Source organism: Carettochelys insculpta, chromosome 19 (genome assembly GCF_033958435.1).
Source record: "Carettochelys insculpta isolate YL-2023 chromosome 19, ASM3395843v1, whole genome shotgun sequence".
NCBI classification, from domain to species: Eukaryota; Metazoa; Chordata; order Testudines; family Carettochelyidae; genus Carettochelys; species Carettochelys insculpta.
This window is the reverse complement of record NC_134155.1, coordinates 15,185,989-15,208,929: the sequence shown is the minus strand read 5'-3', so window position 1 is coordinate 15,208,929 and position 22,941 is coordinate 15,185,989. Positions and strand designations below refer to the sequence as shown.

At 44.6% G+C, this 22,941-nt stretch overlaps 1 protein-coding gene across 3 annotated transcripts in view; it reads left to right on the top strand.

Moving 5' to 3' along the window:
* The window catches only part of CAMKK1 (calcium/calmodulin dependent protein kinase kinase 1), a 229,187-nt gene that overhangs the window by 80,755 nt on the left and 125,491 nt on the right, over positions 1-22,941 (top strand). For all 3 annotated transcript variants that reach the window (XM_075013387.1, XM_075013386.1, XM_075013388.1), the window contains one exon: positions 7,440-8,006. In XM_075013387.1, the coding sequence (XP_074869488.1) occupies positions 7,542-8,006 (465 nt within the window). In that variant the 5' untranslated portion in view covers positions 7,440-7,541. The remainder of the gene's footprint in view (positions 1-7,439; positions 8,007-22,941) is intronic.

Here is a 22,941-nt window from a genome sequence, read left to right as displayed (position 1 = left end):
TTTATAGCCTTCTGAAACGGATGGAGATTCCTGCTCTTAGTCTAATAACCAGCCTTTGCTTAATAAGCAAGATAATAAAAAATAAAAAAAAAAGGTGTGGGGGGGAGGAGATAACGGAAGACGACAGACGAGCATGACAATAGCAAGATCATGTGACTGCTCAGTAAGGCAAGTTATTATCTGTTCCAGTAATGAGAGGGAGAGTGTTCTCTAAAACAGAGAGCAAACCCAGAGAGAGGAGGAGGGTGGCATAGACAGATGATCCAAACAATACATCATTATTGTTTGTTTGTTTTCTGATGATGCCTAGGGACTCCAACCAGGGATCCAGGCCTCTCTGTGCTAGATGCTATACAAACACTGAACAAACCCCAGCGCGATTACAGTCTGTCTCGATCATCTCTGCCGGCATTGCCAGTATTCTTCCTCTTTTGGTCAAGCCTTGTGGCCTCTAGTAGTTAGTAGTTATACAGCTTTGGATGCCTGTGGGGTTCTTTTCTGCAGATTCTGAGAAGCTAATTCATTTTTTTCAGACTGATTCCTTAATGCCTCCTATTGCAGTGTCACTAGTGAAGAAGGAGATGATAGGTGACCTTTTGTTCATACTATGTTGCTTACGTTGGGAAGCAGCTAGAGGTAAGGAAAGAATAACAGCTTTGGAGCTTAGAATTGTTTGCAGAAAAGGAAGCTGTTTATCTCTTTGGTTGCCATGCTTAGATACTAAAATGACAAGAACCGTATGTGGCTAAGTAGATGTTATGGGGCATGTGTGAGAATAACATAAGCTTGGTATATTTTTGAAGGCCAGTAATGGCATCTCTTGTCACTGCCCTATATTAGCAGGTGGTTTTAGAAGCCCGGGGATAGTGCCACGTACCTCATAGCATTGAAGGCCACTATTTTCAGAAGCAGCTAGTGATTTTGATTGCTCAACTTGAGATCTCTTAATAGAGTCTGGTTTCAAGAGGTTGAATACTAAATGGATCATGAAAATCAGACCCCAAACTCAGAAGTTGCCTAGATGGCTACCCCAATGCTTTCTGTGTAAATATTTGCACTTGTTGTTAGTCACTGCTCTTGTTTTACGATATAGATCAGGTCCCGGCATGGTGAGCACTGTACAAACATGCACTAGGAGACAGTCTCTACTCTAGAGAGCTTACAACCTGAACAGGAAAGGCAAACAAAGTTAGGGGAGGGAAAGGCATTATTGCCCTGCTTTCTCGCAGTGGAAGCAGGGAGCCAGAGACACACAAAGTTGCAGTGGAAGCATGGAACCAGAGACACAAAAAGTTACTACGTGACTTCCCCAAGGTCACTTGGGTAATCTATAGCAAAGCTAGAAAATGAACCCAAATGTCTGGAGTTCCAGATGCCCTAAGTACAAATGTATCTGTCCATCATCTAAAAAAGAAAATTCTTGTTGACCAAGGGGATGAACCAAACATTGAAGCAAATTTGAGATTTTTATTTTTATTTCAGCTAACATTTGCAAGGAATTTACTGAGCAGCAAAACTAATTGCATTCATCCTCCTTCAGCCTCCGCATACAGTACGCAGAACCTTTTTTAAGAATCACACTCTTTTAAAATGTGTATCTCATACTGTGCCCTGTGCAGAGCATTCTGGAAAACATGCGACCATTTGATAAACAAATTGCTGAGCTGCACAAACACATAATACACTTTTAAAGTGATGGTCTACATGCTGCAGGGGAATAGTTCCATTTAAAGTGAAAATTAAATAAATAAGATATCAGTAAGTAGATTAATTTGGTTTACATAAGCTTGTTTGTAGCTTTGGTTCATGACTTCAGTGTAATTCTTTGATCTAAGGCAGACGTTTAGCTTTGGTTGGGATCAGACAGATGACTAAAAAACATGATTTATGGATAGGAACTGTGAAGTGCTGGTTCCGGGTTGCTATTTAGAATCCAGCTAGTAAGAAGCAGTAACATTAACCCCAGAAGTCTTTCATAGCAGAGTCTCTGTCTGCTGGAGCTAAGGCTTTGGATAGGGTTTGGATAAATTCTCGCTGTTTGGTGCTGTGTCCTTGTATAATTACAAAATGAGAATGGTTAAGTATTTTGTTTTCTTCCCCTGAAATCATATGTTTTGAAACTTACCATTGATGGAGAATTTTATAGAGAATAAGCATATTTCTATAGGGTTGTTTTTGTTGTTGTTGAAGCAATCTATGTTAGAGATTTATATCTCTGCTGTGTTCAATTTCACAGATTTGTAGAGTGAGATCTACAGAACCCAATAGGTTCCTGTGATGGTCTGTGAATATAAAGCCTCATCACTATTACTGTTAATAACTTGTATTATGCTAGTGTTTAGTATCAGAGGGGTTGGCATGTTAGTCTGTATCCTCAAAAACAACAAGAAGTCCTGGGACTCCTTCTAGACTAACAGATTTTTTTGGAGAAAACGCTTTCATGGGCAAAGACACACTTCGTCAGATGCATGTAGTGGAGATTCATATCCGAGTGTTTAGAGGATGTAACCAAGATGAGAACAAGGTTGTGCTAAGAACTGTGTAGAGCAGGGGTCAGAAGCCAAAATAGCAAGAAGAACCATTTTTTTAAATTTGGTAAAAAAAAAACAAAAAAAAAACAAAAAAACCCTCATTAATTCAAGAGTTGCAATGCATGTGAATACGAGACAGTCCTTAATAAGTGCCTTCAAATCATACTATTGTAACCCTGGTTTTAAGAACAGCACGCACACAATGATTTGTAATGTAATACATGTTTACTGTAGAACGTTCACAAACTTTTTACATACTCTGTTTCCACACACTTTACACGTGTCTTTATTGCACTATATTCCTGACTTTAACACCTGAACCTCTTATAATTATGCCAATTGTACTTCACATGTAATTTCAGTTTTCTTTTTTAAAATGCGTGTTGCCCTTCACAGCCGGAAAGTTGCAAGCTTCACTTTCCTTTTCAAAATCAAGACCTTATTAGCAACATGATCAAACCACAGATACAGAATCTTATCCCACAATGCACTGCACATATTAAACGGAGAGTTATCCAATGTTTTGAGATCACATATTGTTTGCTAGTTAGGTATGAGTTGTTCATTGTTGGGCTTTTTGACATTCACCATTTATCAAATAATCTGGAGGTGGTTTTTGGTTTTTGGGGGTTTTTTTTGTACTTTTCAATTATAACGTCAGGCACGTGCAGCTCCGGAGTCACAGGTTGCAGACCACTAGTATAAACAAAATAATAGTCCCTGCTCCAAGTCCTTGGCACCTGGAGCTTCCAGTACCGTGTGTGGTCCCATTTAAGTCAGTAAGCTAGTTACAGAAGCATTTCCATAATGTGTAGGGCGACCATATCTCCCTCTCCCAAATATGGGACAGGGAGATATGGGGTGAGGGGTGGCTCCTCCCGGCTGCACCTCCCCCCACCCAGAGCACCAGGAAAGCGGCGGCCATGGGCACTCCCCACCCAGAGCCCTGGGGAAGTGGCAACCGCGGGCGCTCCTGGCCCTAGAGCCCTGGGGAAGTGCCAGCCGCAGGCGCTCCCTGCCTGGAGCCCTGGGGAAGTGGCAGTGGCAGTGGCAGGAGCTTCCCTCTCCCCTCCCAGCCCCTGAGGGCCTAAATACGGGACAATTCGTCCCTTTTCAAAAATAAGTAGCGTCCCTGATATGGGACCGTCCCGTCCAATACAGGGCGGCTGGTCACCCTAATAATGTGTAGAGCACTTTGGAATCTTTTGGCATGAAGTACTCTATGGATGTTATTCTGTATAGCCTGGCAAGCTCTCTAAAGATGGCCTGGCGCCCACTGCCAGTCATGAGACTGAGCCAGGTTTAAGCAAAAGGGCTCTCACACTGAAACACTAAAACGCAGTGGGACAGAAGGACGGAATCCTCATTTGTAATGTGTGCGCCTCAGTGCTGAGCCATGTGCACAGTTAGCCTGTCATTCACTATTGCTGTTGGGTACAGAGAGGATTAACACATGCAAAATACCCCATATACATGGCTTGGCTCATGGAGTTCCATAAGGTGCCTGGAGCCCTTTGGCTAGAGCTCTGTTCATGGGCAGCATACCCATCCATGTTAATCCTACGTTCCCACAGAGACCTTCCAAAGAAGGGACTAAGGTGGGATGTGGTGTCCATGGCTGGCTTCTTTCCTCCACTGTCCCAGGAGTTACTGGCTCTTGAATGCCCACTGATCTCAGCATTGGCCCTTGTGTGGCAAAGTTGCATGGGCTTTTTTTCCCCCCTAAATAAGTTAGTTATAATCATAACAGTTTTATCTGTAATACAGTGGGAGGGTAAATTTACTTCCTCCCCATCAAACCTCATAGTTTAGTTGCTCTACACAATTCTTATACATCAGGTTTTTGCACCACATCTTAAATCTCAAAGGACCACGTTGCTTGCAGAAACTGACAACCATTTTGTATTCAGTCCAGCAGAGAGCTATAGAGGAGACACATGCAGTGTCCTCTTTCATGGAAGTTTTCCATTTGTTCTTTCTTGTTTTGCTGTTGTCTTATTCTAGAATAATCAGACATGTCTGTTTGTATACAGAGAGCACACACTGTTTCTTTCTGAAAGGCTGAGATGCTGCGGCACTTGGCCTGAGGATATGAAAGAGTAACCACAGTGTAACACAGGCATTACTATTTCATACATTTCATACAGCCAGCACAAGTGCCTCAGGGCCTTTCATGGTGTGTGTTGAGGGAAGGGTTGGATACCCAGCTGCACAGCGAGAAAGGGGGATTTTGTCACTTCAGCCAGTGAGTGTGTTTTAAGAGTCAGCCTCACAAATGTCCCTAAAACCTGCAAAGCTTTGGAGGTTTTAGTGCAGAGTTTGTTTCCTTTTGAGTGATTTTTCTTCAGGGAACAAGGTAGATTGTGAGTGACCATGGGCTAATGCTTCTGAAGGGAAATGGCCATATTTTGGAACAGCCTAATTTCTTCTTTACAAGGAAATCAAAGTCCATTTTAAATCCCCAAGCTAATCCTCTCAGATAACCTTTTTGTACATCAGGTTGAATGTGCGTTTGGAGCTTCTTTTGGTCTGATCAGAAGTAAATGAGAAAGCTGAAGTGTGCATCAACAATACAAGTAGATCAGTTGGCATGGCGTGTACCTCTGTTCAGAGCTGCATCTGCTGCTGCATCCTAATGCTGAGTCTGTCAGAGACAACCTCAGGCTCATATGCAGGGGGAATATGAGAAGTCCAAACACTCCCCACCCTCATTGTCTGGTTTCTCTCCCTTCTTCCCTGCCATACTGTGCAGGTGGACCCTACATGAGGCAACCCAAGGCACCCTGGGAGCTGTAGTTCCTTTGTCAGCTTCCTGCCTAGATAGCTGTCCCTGGAGCAGGGAAAACTATACATCAGTTTTCCCAGCATGCAGGAGGGGACAAGGGTGATATTGTTTTTCATTTACAATATTACTGCAAGATCCCAGATGGCAATTTATATAAAGCCTTTATTACTGTATAAATTTTTAGCACGTTATAACAAATCATTTTTAATCACTTTTGTGCATGCTCATTGCATAATTATTTTGCAGGTGTGCTGTGGGCAAGGACACTCTAGCTGGGCTGGAGCAGCCCCTGTCTGTGGCATCCCTGGGTGCGCCTTGGGCAGGGATGCTCCGGCTAGGCTTCAGCCCTTACCAGCTAACTGTGGTTGGTAAGATCCATCTGTTTAGGTCTTACAAAAAAGATCTAAATGGACAAGGCTTACTGGTTAATTGCTAACATCCCCTTAGTCACAGGGACTTGACACAGCAACAGTGGGACTAGGACCCCGGTTAAAGCCATCTGACGCTGTATAAAAGTTTTATACAGAACAAGCTGATAAGTTGTGTACTTCCTTCAGCAATGAGAGAGATTCACAGCTCGAGTCCCTGCCAAGAAACAGTTACTTATATCACATTTAATAATAAACAAAAGTGATTTTATTATATATAAAAAGTATGATTTAAGTGGTGGCAAGTGGTGGTGGACAGACCAAAGTAAGTTACCAAGCAAAACAAAACACACTGGCTAAATCTAATACACGGAAAGACCTTGGTACAAGTCATACTTTCTCACTCTAATCCTTGTTTTGGGTAAAAGCTTTTACAGAGCAGAGATGTCCTTTCTGGCCTGGGTCCAGCAATGCTCCTCCACCCCTCATGCTACACTTATTTTGCTTTTGGCTGTTTTCATGTACCTTCAGGGGAGGAATAGGCAGGGTCAAAAGCCAGTTTCCCCTTCCTTATATGGAATTTCCATAGGACAGGAATTCTTTGTTCAATTCCTCAAACCCCTGTGGAAAAGTACAAAATTTAAGAGGGCTTCCAGCACCAGGTGGCATGGTTCCATGTCTTTGTAAGATCAATTACAGTTCAGGCTTACAGGAAAATCAAGACTCTTCACAGATCATTGTTTTCTGTACTGGGCTATTAAGTTCCCTGAGTACTGCTAGTGTTCTTCACTTGCATATCTTGAAACAAGCTTATACTTTCTAACTTCAAATATAAGAATGATACGTACACATGAATAAAATGTGAATTAGAAGCTCTCCAATGATAGGTTATATGCCACATTTTGCGTAAAACATATTGAATTAGGCATATTCATATTCAAAAACATACTTTGATAAAGAATATAGAATGCAACATCACACTTTTACTTTTAAGAATAAAAGTGCTTGCTTATAAGGAGCTATGTGGTAATTTGTAACTGCTAGCCACACACTGCTCAAGCCTGTAGAAAGAAAGCAAAGCACAGGTGCTGGCCTTTAGGCATACTGGCCTGTGGGGGATATCAAGAGGGTAGACCTGAGAGTTCCACAGCATTAAAAATCACTGTCACAATAGAGGGAGACATGGGTCTCCATCCAGGAGAGGCAACAGCTGGGAATCAGAAACCTCTAAGTGGTCCTCTCATAGACCACATGGGAGGAAATACTGGTGCAGTTACCCTGAAATTGTTACATGCTGTATCTATAAATACGATTTAAAACAAGGTTTAACTGTTTGTTTTTTTCATCACTGTTGTTATTCTTTAAGAGGCTATACTCATTTCCTCCTCTATTTATTAGAAACTAATACTGTCTGTTGATCTAGAGATGACTTGCAGATCATCAGATGATTTAGTTGGGTTTGATTCTACTTTTGGGCAGGGGGCTGGACTTGATGGCCTTCCAGCCCTAGAATTCTATGATTCTTAGATTGATTCTATAAAAATTCTGCCATTATCACTTGTAAATGTTATGTGACTAGGTTTGTTGATTAGTTTTGCTTTTCCTTCAGGATGTTTTTAACTTATATCTCCTTGATGACATTATGCCTTCATTTTCTTTGAATTTTTGTCATATGCCTGCTACTGGAGGTTTTTGGCTGCAACCCTGCTTAGTTGCTGCCATCACTCAGTGATCTTTCATTGTCTTTCCTTCTAGAGATTTATGTGGAGGGAGTCCTTCATGCCATTTGTTTTCCATGAGCCCTAAGACCACAGCTTTCTGCAGTGTCATCTGAGACCTTGAGAGTCTCACACCGTTATGGGAGATTCTCCAACCAACACCACTGATGAAAGTGCAGATGCATGCTGCAAAGATGCCCAGACTGAACTAGTGGAGAGAGTAGCAGCCATAGATGTTGCTATCGGGCCCAATGTGGATGACCAAAGCTTTCAAGAAGCAGCAGAAGAAAATGACACGGTCTTTTCCGACAGTGTGGAAGACATACAAAGGAATGGGGTCAATAGTGACATAACAAATGAATCTTCACCTTCACGAGATCCAGAGGAGGTTCGTCAGATGAATGTTCCAAAGAAAGCTCCCACTAGGCCTGTTCTATCTAGCAGAAAGTTGTCTCTTCAGGAAAGACCTACTGGAAGTTACCTGGCTTCTACCAATGCTCCAGTCTATGGTCCTTATGCAACAGGGCCATTAACACATATCTCGCCACGTATAGTGAGAAGACCAACGATAGAGTCCAACCGGATCTCCATCTCAGATGCTCAGGTAGGTTTCTTCTCTGTGGTAACAACAATGCCAGGGTATGATGCAGTTTTTCCTGCCTGCTGATAAGGAACTTTAACCTTGAAAGCTAACAGTTTCCGATGTTCTAAATTAACGTATGCAAAAATACCTGAAAACAATAATAAGCTATGATTATAAACAATTTGTAGCATAGCTTGTTTCATAGATAAGCAACTTGTAGTCCTGTATGTCTGTGCCTGCAACATTTGAAGCAGTCTTCACTTCTGTTGTAAGTAGACCATTTGCTCGTACAGGTCCTGATTCAGTAAACAACTTAAGCATGTGCCCAGCACATGACTACTCCCACTGAAATTGATTTCTTCCTTTATAAGTACTGTATTCCAGCAGGATGGCAGGTTAAATTTGGTATCACATAATTTTTTTTTAATGAATAGTAGTAAGGCTGTTTTTAAATGGATTTCCTTGGTGTGTTTTTTATAGCATGTGCCCTCAAGAAGTTTATCTGTTGTGGCAGCTTTGTCATGATTATTTTATGGGTTTGTGCATGTGGAGATTAGACATTTCCCATCATGCCACCTGATTGAAATTGTGGTTATTGGAGACATGTTTTATTATCTGAAGCATAAATGTATTGTCATCTCCCTCTTCTGATTTTTACATTTTTATAGACTCAGAATAATTCCTCATGTAGGACCTAAGTTTCTTTTGTCCCCAGGGTTGTCTGGTTCCCCTTGGAGCCACACCAAATAGCTTTGTGAAAGTGAAGATTACGCAGTCCTATTTCACACCTCAGAGCTCACTGAATAAAATAAGGCATGCAGCAGTCCACAGCAATAGCACAAGATCTACAGTACTTGAATAATAGAGGAAGTGCTCACAAAGTTGAAACTTTGATGGGGTTTTCTTTGAAAGCTCTTCATGAGAACAGAGCAGTATTCTTTTTGTAGGCTGTGTAACCTGCTCTCAAAATAGCACTTACAACTTTGTGTGGACCATAGAAAGCTACTGTGGACCGAGCGAGGTGGAGGGAGGCATTGGTTGTGAGGAATAAGTAGGAGGGAGGTAAAGGTGTCCTGATGTTTTCCACTTCTAATGTGTGGGATTCCTGACTACATAAGGCCGTTAGTATTAGCTATAAGGCCAAATTTCCAAATAACTCAGCTCTAGAGCTGGTGAGGATTTTTTGTTGTGAAATGCTGATTCATTGTAACAAAAACTTTTCAGGGAAACTCATTGGCTTTGACAAAGCTTTTGTCAGAAAGGTATCTTAGATCCAGGGTAAAAGAGAGCAAGAAAGACACACCTGCACCTGCTCTATCCCCTCATCCCCCCTCCCCGCTAGTTCAGGAGCACAGGAGATCCAGCAGACCTCATTGAGCAGGGACTTGAATCTGGCGTTTTCACGACTCTGGTGAATGCCTCTTTGGAAGGGTCTTTGTGTTGTTCTGCTGCAAAACAGAAACCAAATTCTGAAATGTCAGATAGTCTTGCAAGACAGAACTCTTGTTTTCTGGCCATTTGGTCACTTAATTTGTTGCCATAATGGGAGTGCAGCTTTTTTTAAAACATCTCCCTACTTGTAGAAGCTGACCGCTCAAGATGCTGGCGCCTGCGTGTGTATTTCATTCTGGCTACACGCCTTGTTTTCCCATGTTTCTCTTCCTCTTTTGCTTTCTGTTTCTACCACCACTTAGTCTTCCTCTTTCTGTCCTTCCTCCTTTCTCTGCTCTTTAGAGAAGGACAGCTCCCAAACCAGGAGAGTTGAGTGACCAGTGATTTCATGGTCAAGTTTCACCTTTCAGAACTAGGCAGTAAAGAATTTAGTGGCCCTTCTGGCATTCCTGCTGGAGGTCCCGGACTGAAATGACCAGAATTGTCCCTCTGCACATTGTGGAGTGGGAGCAGGATTTGGGGAGTACGTGGGAGCTGAGAATCCTCACCTTACTGCAGTTCACTGCTCCTTTGAGATCCTTCTGTGCCAGATGGGCAGCAGAAGGTGCCAATGGTGATGGAGTGGGGAGTCTCTGACTTCACAGATCTTATGGACCTGTCTGCTCCAGCCTTAAGGTTGCAGGAGGAGACACAGAATGGATAGGATGGGAATTCCTCCCCCCACCTGCCATCACTTGTACCGTTAACCCTCGGCGCAGTCTGGTCATTTAAGTGGTTGCTGGAAGAGGGCTGCTCTGTGGTGGTTCTGCTACCATTGTTACAGACAAAACTTCTTTCCCTCTGGAAGCAGCAGCTAGACGCAGTAGCTTTTCAGGTGGGCCACATCTCAGCAGCTCTCCAGTCTCCATAGTCTCTTCACATACCTGCATCCCCGAACATGGGAGAGTTTAATACCTCCAGCAGGTTCAGTGGGGTGAGGGGCGTTTCGTGGGCTGGGGCTACGCTTGCCCCCAACTTCGAAGGGGGCGCGGTAATCATAGTGGTGGGAGATTACTAATGAAGTGCTGCGGTACATATGCAGCACTTCCTTAGGCTAATCCTCCCCCACGGCAACTTCGAAGAATCAAACTCTGAAATGCTGGCCCGTGTGTAGCCGTGGGCCCTTCAAAGTGTGACGCTTTACTCCCCAAAACTACAAAGTGCCCGTGGCTACACGCATGCGTGCCGACATTTTGGAGTTTGACGCTTCGAAGTTGCTGCGGGGGAGAATTAGCCTAATGAAGTGCTGCGTATTCACTGCAGCACTTCATTAGTAATCTCCCACCACCCTGATTACTGTGCCCCCTTCAAAGTCGGAGGCAAGTGTAGACAAGCCGGTGGAGTCTGCATTCTTTGCTCTGCAGGAAGAGCATCACTGACGGTAATCAGAGACGAGAGAGGCTGCATGGCTGGTCCACAGGAATGACTTGACAGTGGAGGGAAGGATGGTAAGATGAGCGACTCAGTAAAAATAGGGAGATTCAGGGCCTGTTGGGAAGAAAAGCCAAGATCCACGCCTAAAGGGATGTGTAATATCAGAAGGTTCAGAGGATCAGATGAACACTTAAGCTACGGAGTGCTTAACAGTGGCTACGTCTACACGTGCAGCCAACATCGAAATAGTCTATTTCGATGAATAACGTCTACACATCCTCCAGGGCCAGCAACGTCGATGTTCAACTTCGACGTTGCTCAGCCCAACATCGAAATAGGCGCAGCGAGGGAACGTCTACACGTCAAAGTAGCACACATCGAAATAGGGATGCCAGGCACAGCTGCAGACAGGGTCACAGGGCGGACTCAACAGCAAGCCGCTCCCTTAAAGGAACCCTCCCAGACACAGTTGCACTAAACAACACAAGATACACAGAGCTGACAACTGGTTGCAGACCTTGTGCCTGCAGCATAGATCCCCAGCTGCCGCAGAAGCAGCCAGAAGCCCTGGGCTAAGGGCTGCTGCCCACGGTGACCATAGAGCCCCGCAGGGGCTGGAGAGAGAGCATCTCTCAACCCCCCAGCTGATGGCCGCCATGGAGGACCCAGCAATTTCGACGTTGCGGGACGCAGATCATCTACACGGTCCCTACTTCAACGTTGAACGTCGAAGTAGGGCGCTATTCCGATCCCCTCATGAGGTTAGGGACTTCGACGTCTCGCCGCCTAACGTCGAAGTTGGTGCCGCTACTTCGAAGTAGCGTGCACGTGTAGACGCAGCTTAAATGTTTTATGGTACAGCTCACAATTTATGGGCCAGCTCCTGACCTCTTACACTGTGCCACTCTGCTGCAGTCAGTGAGGTGTAGCTGAGGGTGGAAGATAGCTCTTACTATGGAGGCTACCTGTTTTAATAGCTAGGCAGTGGTGCCCAACCTAAGGTCTTTGGACCCCTGGGGATCCACAAGGGTATTTCAGGAGTCCTTGAAAAAAATGAAAGGTAAATGAAAATTATCATAGAAAATACGTTTTAAATAAATTGGAAAGTTACAATTATTATTTTTAAATTAAATGTCTTCCAATAACGTTATTAATTGCTGCCCAAAAATCTGTGCTGTAGTTTCCTTCTTTCATTCAATGAAGTGTACATAGTGGCTAGAATTGACTTTGATGGGGGTCTGCAAGTGATTTGGGGAGGTGATTGCGGGGGGACCCTGAATGGTTTGGGAGGGATGATTGGGGGTTTGCACAAGTGAAAAGTTTGAGAACCACTGAGCTATAACATGACTCTGGAAGTCAGTACTCTGGATTCCGATTCAAACTCTACCTCTCAGTTACTGAATGGCCTTGGGTTAAATCACTTCATCTTCCTATAGTTTATCTTCCTCTTCTGAAGAATGGATGTAATTACGCTTCCTCCCTATGTGAATCCCATTTTGATCCTCAAATGATAGATACTTTGAAAGCACAATTTATTATTACCTTTAAACTATTGTTCTGTTGTATTTTTTGGCCTGGGGGACCTTTATGAATCACTGAGCAGTGGGATAGGAATTGATTGCATTTTAGCAGTAGTAAAAGAGAATATATGAATAAAACAACTACAGATGTTTTCAGTTTTCTTTAGCTCCAATAACATGTTTTAATGAAGGTTTAGAACACATTTCTGAAAACTTACTTGACTTCTGTGTGCCAGTCCAGTTGTTCTGCGGTGATTTTTATGGTGCTGGCAATGAAATGTATTAATTTATTTTATTTATAAATTTATTTCAGGGTAATTGCAGTGGAATATATATATATACAGCTCCAGTCTGCAGGGATGTTCAAAAGACTCAAACCTGTCCAATATAAAATCAATATCCTGGGCAAAGGGTGTTGGTTTTGAAAAGAAGAAGCTTGGTTTGAAATGCAGATGTGGAGACCTTCATTTCTCTGCTCCAGTAGCAGTTTTTATTGTGCAGTGGTTCATTTTTAATGGTCAGTTTAATGTAGCTATTAAGAGCCCAGCTATGCCATGACTGAAATACTTAACAAGCTGCATTCTGTGGAAAGCATCATTCATATTAATGGAAAGTCACTGCAACAGGGAGAGCTGACGGGATACATTGGCAGGGAGTCTAAGTCAGAGGGACCTTGTGCTATTTTTAAAGCGAACAGTATTATGGTTCAGGTTTTAAGGGTAGGTTGGAAATTTATAGGCCCAATTGGGCAGACTTTGGATTTCATTTTTATCTGCATATATTGCAATGTAGGCATTTTGCCTCCAGTACGCCTCTAGAATCCTTCATTTCTTCAGTATATAGCATGGGTAGGGGGCCATATTTCCCTACGCTGAATAGGGGACAGCTGGTAAATTTACTGGTACTCAAGCAAGTTCAACAGCAATCAATTGTACAAATGCTCAAATTAACATCAAGGTAACTGAGCCTCTTTTAAAAAGAAATACCATGTAGTTGGTAGCTGTATTGTCTTTAAGGCTTGACACACATACACACACTCAAATGCTTCTCTTATACTGAAGTTTGTCTGACGCACTAACTCAACCCTCTCTTTCCAGCTCTCTCCATTCTCCAGGCCTGGCTGGGCCCTGGCATGGACCTGTCTCACTTGATATCTCGCACTGTGTCTTCCCAAAGCATCACATTCGGGGCATGGGGACCTTCCAGGGACACATGTCCCCCATGCCCAGATCTCTGCCAGAGCTCACACCAGAATGTGGCCAGCAGCAGCCTTTCAATAGTGCTCAGGAGGGAAGGGACAGGAGCTGCTTCCAGCCGCATGGGAGGGGAGGAAGGGATGACTTGGCCTGCCTGTGTCTTTGTAGAGCTCATCTCTTCCCATGACCTCCTGCTCCCCAGTGGCTGAAAGCAGCTTGTCACTTCCCACCCACAAAGTGTCAAACTGCAGCTAGCACCCCCAGCTTGCTGCTGGCCACCAACCTATCCCACCCTTCTCTTGCTAGAGAGTGGGTAGGAAGGAGTTTAAGCTCTGAGGGTGCATGTGCACCAAGGTCCAGGGAGCCTGGCTGCAGGGGGCTTGGGCAAAGCTGGCCAGAGAGGTGGCTGAGCATGGGAGGGTGCCTAGGGGACAGAGCAACCCTGTACTCCCTGACAGCAGCATGTGTGTGTGTGCGCGCACCTGGGGACTGCTGGGGAGCTTGGGCCATGAACAGGCTGGAAATTTCTTCCTCCTCCCGCCTTGCCCTCACCTCTCTAGAGTTTAACTGAGGGCTGGAGAGGCTTCCCCAGGCCAGCAACATGCAGAGCTTTAGCGCACACAGGACTCAGCTCTTCCTGGCAATCGCCTGAACCAGAGGGCCTTGGGCTTTTTCTGGAGTGCTGGCCCAGCCGGAGGTTGTAGGGAAAGGAAGAAGCTGGCCAGCAAAGTTGTTGGTGAGCTCAGCACTGCAACCAGGAGCAGAGTGCTGGGAGTAGGCTGCATCCTTCTTGGGTGTGAGGAGTAGCAGGCCCAGGGAGAGAGAACAGTGAGAGGGGAAGCATGCAAAAGGCTGGTGAATGGACAGTAGCAGGAACACATAACTGGCTGTGTCTGGTGCCTGCCCCCCCTCACCAACCACAGCACCTCTCAGCAGTGCTGGCTGGAAATGGGATGGGGAGGCAGTACCCTCCTGGCTGAGAGCAGGTGTAACCTACACACCTACTTGGTGAGGTTCACTGGCCCATGTAGTGACACTTAGACTGAGTCTCCCCTTCAGCCTTAGCTGAGAGGGCCCTGGCTTTTAGCCTGAACTTTAGAGGTGCCTGCACTGAGCTCTAGAGGTCCTAGGTTCAAGTCTGCCTGTGGGCAGTTACACTGGGATGCAGCAGGGGCTGCAATGATGGACCAGCATGGGGCTAGCCTCGTGTGTTATACCTTCACCCTACCACCAGCCTTGCGCACCCACCCCAGTAATTGGCTTCTGGACCTCCCAGGGAGGTGGCTGGCGGGTGATGATCTGGCCAGCAGCAAGACCTGCCAGTACTGATGGGAGGACACACCATACAGGACAATTGGTCCACTATTTAAGGAAAAGTAGGAACACTTCCAGAGGGCTCAAATATGGGACTGTCCCTTTAACAACAGGACAGCTGGTCACCTTGTATGCGCTCAGAGGATTTGCTCTGCCTCTTTCTGTGTTTGTGCAGCACTTTGCTGGGTGCCCGTTTTCAACTGGTCCTGGCACCTCTGCTTAGCACTACTGACTAGGCTGTTAAAAATCCCGTCGGGAGCGCACTGGGGCTAAGGCAGGGTTCCTGCCTGCCTGCCTCGGAACCCTGCAGCTCCCAGGAGCAGCAGCAGTTCCTGTGCATACGGGAAGCTTAGGGGTCCTGCACACTGTCCCTGCCTCAAGGGCCTGCTCTGCAGCTTCCATTGACTAAGAACCATGGCTGCCGGGCTGCTCCTCCACCTAGGAGCTGGAAGGAGGATGCGTAGCTGCTTCTGGGAGCTGTGTGAGGTAAGCACTGCCGGGATCCTGCACCTGTGACTCCATCCCACACCTCCACCTCCTGTCTCAGCCTGATCGCCTCCTGCCCTCCAAACCCCTCCGGTCCCAGCCCTGAAAACACTCCTGCGTCCCAAACCCTAAGCCCCAGTCCCACCCCAGAGCCCTCCCTCCCAAAATACCCTTCTGCATCCCAACCCCCACTGCACAGCCAGTACCCCCAGCCAGAGCCTGCACCCCCATTCACTGAATTTATCTAGTTCTTTCTTGAACCCTGTTAAAGTCCTGGTCTTCACAAGATCCCCTGGCAAGGAGTTCCATAGGCCGACCTTATGCTGCATGAAGAAAAACTCCCTTTTGTTAGTTTTAAACTTCCTACCCATTAATTTGATTTGGTAAGGCCTAGTTTTTCTGGGAACATGTAAATAACTTTTCCTTACCCACTTTTTCCACACTAGGCATGATTTTATAGACCTCTATCATATCTGCCCTCAGTCTCCGTTTTTCTAAGATGAAAGGTCCCAGTCTTTTTATTCTTTAATCATAAGGCACCTGTTCCAAACCCCGAAACATTTTGTTGTCCTTTTCTGAATCTTTTCCAATGCCAATATAACTTTTTTGAAATGAGGCGACCACATATGTATGAAGTATTTAAGATGTGGGCATAGCGTGGATTTACACAGAGCCAATAAAATATTCTCTGTCTTATTCTTGATCCCTTTTAAAATGATTCCTAGCATTCTGTTTGCTTTTTTGACTACTGCTGCACATTGAATGGATGTTTTCAGAGAACTATCCACAATGACTCCAAGATCTTGCTCTCTTGAATAGTTATAGCTAAATTATTCCCCGTTATTTTGTATGTATAGCTGGGACTATTTTTCCAATGTGCATTCCTTTACATTTATCAGTATTAAACTTAATTTGCCATTTTGTTGCCCAATCACATAGTTTTGTGAAATCTCTTTGAAGGTCATCTCAGTCTTCTTTGTTCTTAGTGATCTTGAGCAGTTTAGTATAATTTGCAAATTTTGCCACCTCTCTTTATCCCTGCCACCAGATCATTTGTAAATAGGTTGAATAGGATTGGTCCCAGAATAGAACCATGGGGAACCCTACTAGTTACCTCAATCCATTCTGAAAACTTACCATTTATTCCTACCCTTTATTTCTGGTCTTATAACTAGTTATCAGGCCTTGAGGGAGCCTTCCCTCTTATCCCATAACAACTTATTTTACTTAAGAGCCTTTGGTGAAGCACCTTGTCAAAGTCTTTCTGGAAATCTAAGTGCACTATATCCACTGGATTTCCCCCTTGTCCGCATGCTCATTGACCACCTCAAAGAACTCCAGTAGATTGGTAAGGTGTGATTTTCCTTTACTGAAACCTCATTGACTCTTCCTCAACAAATTATGTTTATTTATGTGTCTGACAACTTTATTCTTTCTATAGTTTCAACTAATTTGCCCGGTGCTGACATTAGACTTACTGGTCTGTACTTGCCTGGGCATGCCAACCCCTTGCCCCAGCACTCAGCCCCTCTATTCCAGCCTAAAGCACCTCCACCCCAAATACCTCCTCCCCAGTCCCACCCCAGAGGCCTCACTCCACAACCCTTCCCCAGTCTGATGAAAATAAAGTGAGAGTAGGAAGAACAAGAAGCAGATAGCAGGGGGGATGGAGTGAGCCAGGGGTGGGGGCTCAGATAAGGGAGCAGGGTTGTGGTCTCTGAGGAGGGGTGAAACAAGGGTGTTCTGTTTTGTGCTAGTAAAGAGTTGGCAACTCTAAGCACAACGGTCTGCAGTAGTGATAAGGACTCCCCAGATACTAGTGTTATTCAAATAATGGTATCTACCTGTTCACTTGCGAGAGCAGATCTGCCCTGATTTACATCCGACATAACTCTACTTCAATCACTTTCATAAAGCAAGGACAAACAAAACCTTCTGTAGCTGATAGAGCCACATATAGGGTTCATTTTTGTCTGTAGCTCTGGGTATTTCATTTTACCCTGAGGAGCCAGCCGGGTGTGCCAGTCTGTGTGAACTGAGATGAGAAGGGGCCTTAGGCTCTTAGATAGGAATCACCAGTCTTTGTGTGAGGGAGAGGCAGACTTAGCTTGAGGAGAGAAGTTGCTAAGGGTTTGGTTGATTCTTGTAAGCATTTAGGAGTAAATTGTTGGGCTGAGGGGTCACATCCATGTCATCACACATACTTGGTTTCCAAAAAGCAAACTGTATGTGTTGGTAATATTTATGGTATACACTCCGAGGTACTAGGGAACATGTATCTATGTGGTTAAAGTCAGTGCTGTTATTTGTCCAGGAAAATACACAACAGCCATGGAACCTAATCTTTTATGGCATGTGCATGAGTTGACCACTGAAATAACACCTCCTTGTAATTACTGCCGAGGGAATTCTGCACCCTTGCACAATGCAGAATTTTGCAGAAGGTACTATAGTGTGTGCCAAATTTCCTTCCCTCCATAGAAGTGGGCTGCTGGCTGCCATTAGGGGCTGCTGGACCTGGCAGAGCCCAGTTCACACATACAAGACACTGCCAGAGACAGGTGGAGAGAAATAGAGGAGTTCCCAGCAGGTGCAGTTCCCCATATGCCCCAAAGAAAGAAATGGCATCATGCAGGAAACTCCACTCATCCCTTGGACAGAGAAGGGATCTGGGCAAGGGCAGGCCTGCAGCTGGTCTCCAGGAGGGAGGAGGGTCAGGTGTATTGTCTGGGTTGTGTCCTTGTGGCTGGGCTCAGGGGAGTATGGACAGACAAACGGTACCTGAGTTGTTGTAACAGTTTAAACCTATTCCTGCAGGGATTTTTGAGTGTGTTTGTAATCTTACAGACGTACTGGCTGACCGGTGTGTTGCAGTAAATTACCAAAACAAATGAAACTGGCACGATTATGCAGTGTTATTTTGAAAACTAAATTGTGGCAGAATTTTAAAATACTCTGCACAGAATTTTATTTTTGGTGAAGAATTTTAATATTTATTGGCACATAATCCCCCCACAAGTAGCTAGTGCTCTTCTAGGAAACGTCCAGGATAATTGTGCTTCTGTGAGGTGTTTTGTTGTAAGATGTTACAAACTTTAATGAGATGGAAACAAGCAGAACAGTCGGAGCTGGGTCAGATTTTGAAAGTTTGGCCTCTGCTTTGGCCCTAGGAGTTTTGAGAGTTAAGGACTAGAATTACACCTAAAAGTTTATTTACTCATGTGGAATTTTAAAATACAACTTCACATTATTTGTGTTTTACAGGTGTATTCTACTGGCATGTGGAGATCCCGAGAAACAGAGGAGTGCTGTATAGATGTCTAGACAGCATCTCCGCCCCAAATAGCTTACAATCGAAATAGACATTACACACAAAGGAATGGGATGGAAAACTGAGGCAGATGAAATGAAGTGGCTTTCCAGGGGTCACAGAGGAAGAGCCAGAGCTAGGAACTGAAGCCTCATCCGCTGAGTCCCCAGGAAATCCATCATAAGGCGAGTCTTCCTCTCTGGCCAGTATAGGCACTGATTAATATGTAGGAAAAGAGATTGCTGCTGCTGCTGGCTAATGGAGTAGCTCCTTTAGTTAACTTGGTGGAGAACTGTCCCGAGGAGTTTGGGCTCGATCTCCACAGATCAGCCATTGTGCACGGCTGTTGTACGTGCTATTTCCAGCTGGTGAGCAATGGAGGCTGACTCAGAACTCTGCTGGGGTTTGGTACTGAAAATAAGCAGATACTGCTGTCCTGTGAGATGCGGTAGGCAGAGGGGAAAGATGGGCAACTACAGAGGAGACAGAGCAGAGGCTAATCACTGAGCAGTGAAGCTCAGAGATAGATGCATTCAGTGTTGCAAGGAGAGATGAGAATAAATAAATCAGGCCAGGCACTGGTATCTATGTACAACTATGTTGTTTATCATTCATTAAGCAGGGACACTGAGCTGAGGGCTATGCAAACACCTAATACAGACATATGTCCAGCAAACTTACAGTCAAAACAAGCTAGAGCGGGTGCGGAAGCTCCCAAGATGGATAGGAATGTGTTTAAAGCCTACACTAGAGTTATCTATTCACTTGCTTCTTGTGTGTTTCGTGGCAGAACAGAGTCATGAGAATGGATTTGAATCAAGAAAGAGTATTGACTTGGTGGAGTGGGGTCATAGGCAAGGAGGGGGAGGGGGAGGAAGACCTTACTCACACAGGCTGGAGATGACCCCCTGCTGTCTAACCTAAGATGGCAGATAACACCCCTGGCCCTGCACAAAGAGTGGGGAGGAGTCCAGCTGGGTTTGAATGAGAGGCTGGCAGTTAGAAGGTGTGGGGAGAGCTAGAAGGCAGGTAGCCTGTGCCCAGGGGAGAGGGAAGAAGAAAGGGGGCTAATCCTTAGATGGGACATCCCTCCGTCCTCCTGTCCCCAAATGGATTGGAATGACTGTCTCTGCCTGCTATAGTGACACCGCTGCACCACGCTGCATCTGTCAACTAATAAACTTCCTGGTCTACCTGCAGAGTGAGAGTCATTTCTGGCTGTGGAGGAGGTGCAGTGCTCGGGGACCCCTGAACCCCAGGTGTCTTAGTTGACTCCACATTGAGGCTTTTATCCTGCAGGGGGTGAAATGAAACTGTGGTGATGAGCATGATTGTGCTGTTTTTAGCAGCAGCACTTGCTGCTGCTGCTTTTTGTGCAGATCCCTAAGGAAGCTTTGGTAAATAGTTCTTTTGTGGGCTGAGGCAAATAGGGCAGGCTCACAGGTTTGACTCTCTAGTAGCTGAATAACCATCAGGTTTCAGTGCAGATGATACAGTTGAGTCCTGTGGGGCATCTTTGTACTGAAGGCATTGGTGACCTGCATGGAAGCACCTTTAAAAATGCTCCTTTTAAAATGTTCCTTTCTCCTTGCCCTGACTGTTTGGCATCATCAGTCAACGTCTTTCTCGAGACAGTGCATCCATCATTCTGAGTTGTTGATCATTACCCAAGGTAAATTATAGTCTTTGCAAAAATGAAGATTGTCACATGTGGTAGGATAGCCGACGTCGATCAGAATCCAAGATGGATTGTAGAGGTAGACCCTGGAATATATCAGAATTTCTTACGTTACCCTGATGGTGATTTGGCATTGACTATACTTTCATTAATCATGATACCAGGAGTTGCAACCATCATTTCTATGCTGAAAACTAATCTCAAAAATCATTAGAGAACGTGCTGCAAGTAGAAAGATGGGACAATCTAACAGGTTGCTCCACTGTGGTTCTCTGACATGTGATAGGAGAATCTGCCAGACTCCTATAGAGATTCTACTAGTTCTTTTTGGGGTTGCTTGTCCTTGCCCAGAAATCTGAGTGGAAGCCTCCTGTGAGGAGAGGGACTTGTTGCTGTTTGACTCTGGCCAGGGTAACCCTTTGTATACGTTTTCACCCTAACTCCGTAATCCCTTTTTGATAAATATGTCTCATGAGATTACTTGTTTTTCATCCATTGGTCTCAAAATGCCTTAACAATGAGGAGTAACACGATCGTCAGGTGAAGCATAAAGAGTTTTAATGCTAAGGTCTGTAATAGGTTGTTGCCAACATAAGACTAGAACACAGGCCTAGTCCTGACATGGAGCCCAGTGTTCTGTTCACTGGAGTGCAAGGTCTCTTGAATGCTAGCTCTCTGTGTATACAGCTCACAGGTTTCTCTTCACTGTATGCAAGATGATGGGAGGATGCTATGATATGCAAAGCAAGGGTAAAATCCGGGCTAATAGTAGCTGTGTCACGCTGGCCCTCTGACCTCGGGTATCCTTTACAATGTCTTCCTGCTGTTGCCTCCAATCTGGACTGCTCCCAGCCAGCTACCAGTTTGTAAGTCAGTCCCAGGCTGTCAGTCAGCCATCCTTAGTGCTTACCAGCCTTGTTTATACTTCAGGATGACCCCACACTCTAGTTTAGATTTCCTTCCTTGCCCCCAAAACATATGTTTTGTATTGCCTAGCCCTCTTCTCTATCCTCTTTCATTTAGATTGCAACAGCAGCTGAGTATATTCATCACTTTGCAAGATCAGGCCATTAAATATTTGGAGACCTGCTAAAGGAAATGGGAAAGGGATCGCTCTTGTGCCCTCTTTTGTTTTTTTCATGACGGATAAATAGAGCCTGTCAGGTGTGGTGGTGGTGGTGTTGTTTATTTAGGTATTATTATTTATTTTTATTTAACAGTTACTGAAAACTTTTTTTCTGACTGTTTTTACATTGTTAATTCAGGCCCTAAGAAGCCTAGAGGTCTTTGTGGAGTCTAATGAAATAATGGCATATTATACAGCTCAGGAAAGTTTAGGTAGAAACAGGAAGAAAAACATTTTATTAAAGAGTGCTTTGATTTTTCTTACCACCTACTTATCTCCACTGACTAATATTTTAGAGGAAATGGAGTTAAACTCACACAAACAGTTAAGAAGTGAGAACTGATAATATATCACACCTGAGCCACCCAGTAGGTCCTCCAGCAAAAGCCCAGAAGACCAGAGTTGGCATTCCGGATTCCATGGCATCCTTAACTTTCTCAGTGGTGAAGGTTGTTGGCAACACTCTGTCATAAATATTAAGCCACACTCGTAGTTGGGAATTTGCTGGAAACTTTCCAAAAGAAAAGGCTGTCTAAAATTATCCATAAGTGTGACGATTCCTTCACAGGGTTGTACAGCCTTTCAAATTTGGAAGGATGTTAGGACCGGTTCTGTTCAATATCTTCATCAATGATTTACATATTGACATAGAAAGTACGCTTATTAAGTTTGCAGATGATACCAAGCTGGGAGGGGCTGCAACTGCTTTGGAGGATAGGGTCATAATTCAAAATGATCTGGATAAATTGGAGAAATGGTCTGAGGTAAACAGGATGAAGTTTAATAAGGACAAATGCAAAGTGCTCCACTTGGAAAGGAACAATCAGTTTCACACATACAGAATGGGGAGAGACTGTCTAGGAATGACTACAGTAGAAAGGGATCTAGGGGTTATAGTGGACCACAAGCTAAATATGAGTCAACAATGTGATGTTGTTGCAGAAAAAGCAAACATGATTCTGGGATGCATTAACAGGTGTGTTGTGAACAAGACACAAGAAGTCATTCTCATGCTCTACTCTGCGCTGGTTAGGCCTCAGCTGGAGTATTGTGTCCAGTTCTGGGCACCGCAGTTCAAGAAAGATGTGGAGAAATTAGAGAGGGTCCAGGAAAGAGCGACAAGAATGATTAAAGGTGTAGAGAATGTGACCTATGAAGAAAGGCTGAAAGAATTGGGCTTGTTTAGTTTGGAAAAGAGAAGATTGATGGGCGACATGATAGCGGTTTTCAGGTATCTAAAAGGGTGAAATAAGGAGGAGTGAGAAAACTTGTTCTTTTTGGCCTCTAAGGATAGAACAAGGGGCAGTGGACTTAAACTTCAGCAAGGGCGGTTTAGGTTGGACATTTGGAAAAAGTTCCTAACTGTCAGGGTGGTCAAACAGTGGAATAAATTGCCAAGGGAGGTTGTGGAATCTCCATCGCTGGAGATATGTAAGAACAGATTAGATAGATGTCTATCAGGGATGGTTTAGACAGTACTTGGTCCAGCCATTGGGGAAGGGGGCTGAACTCGATGGCCTC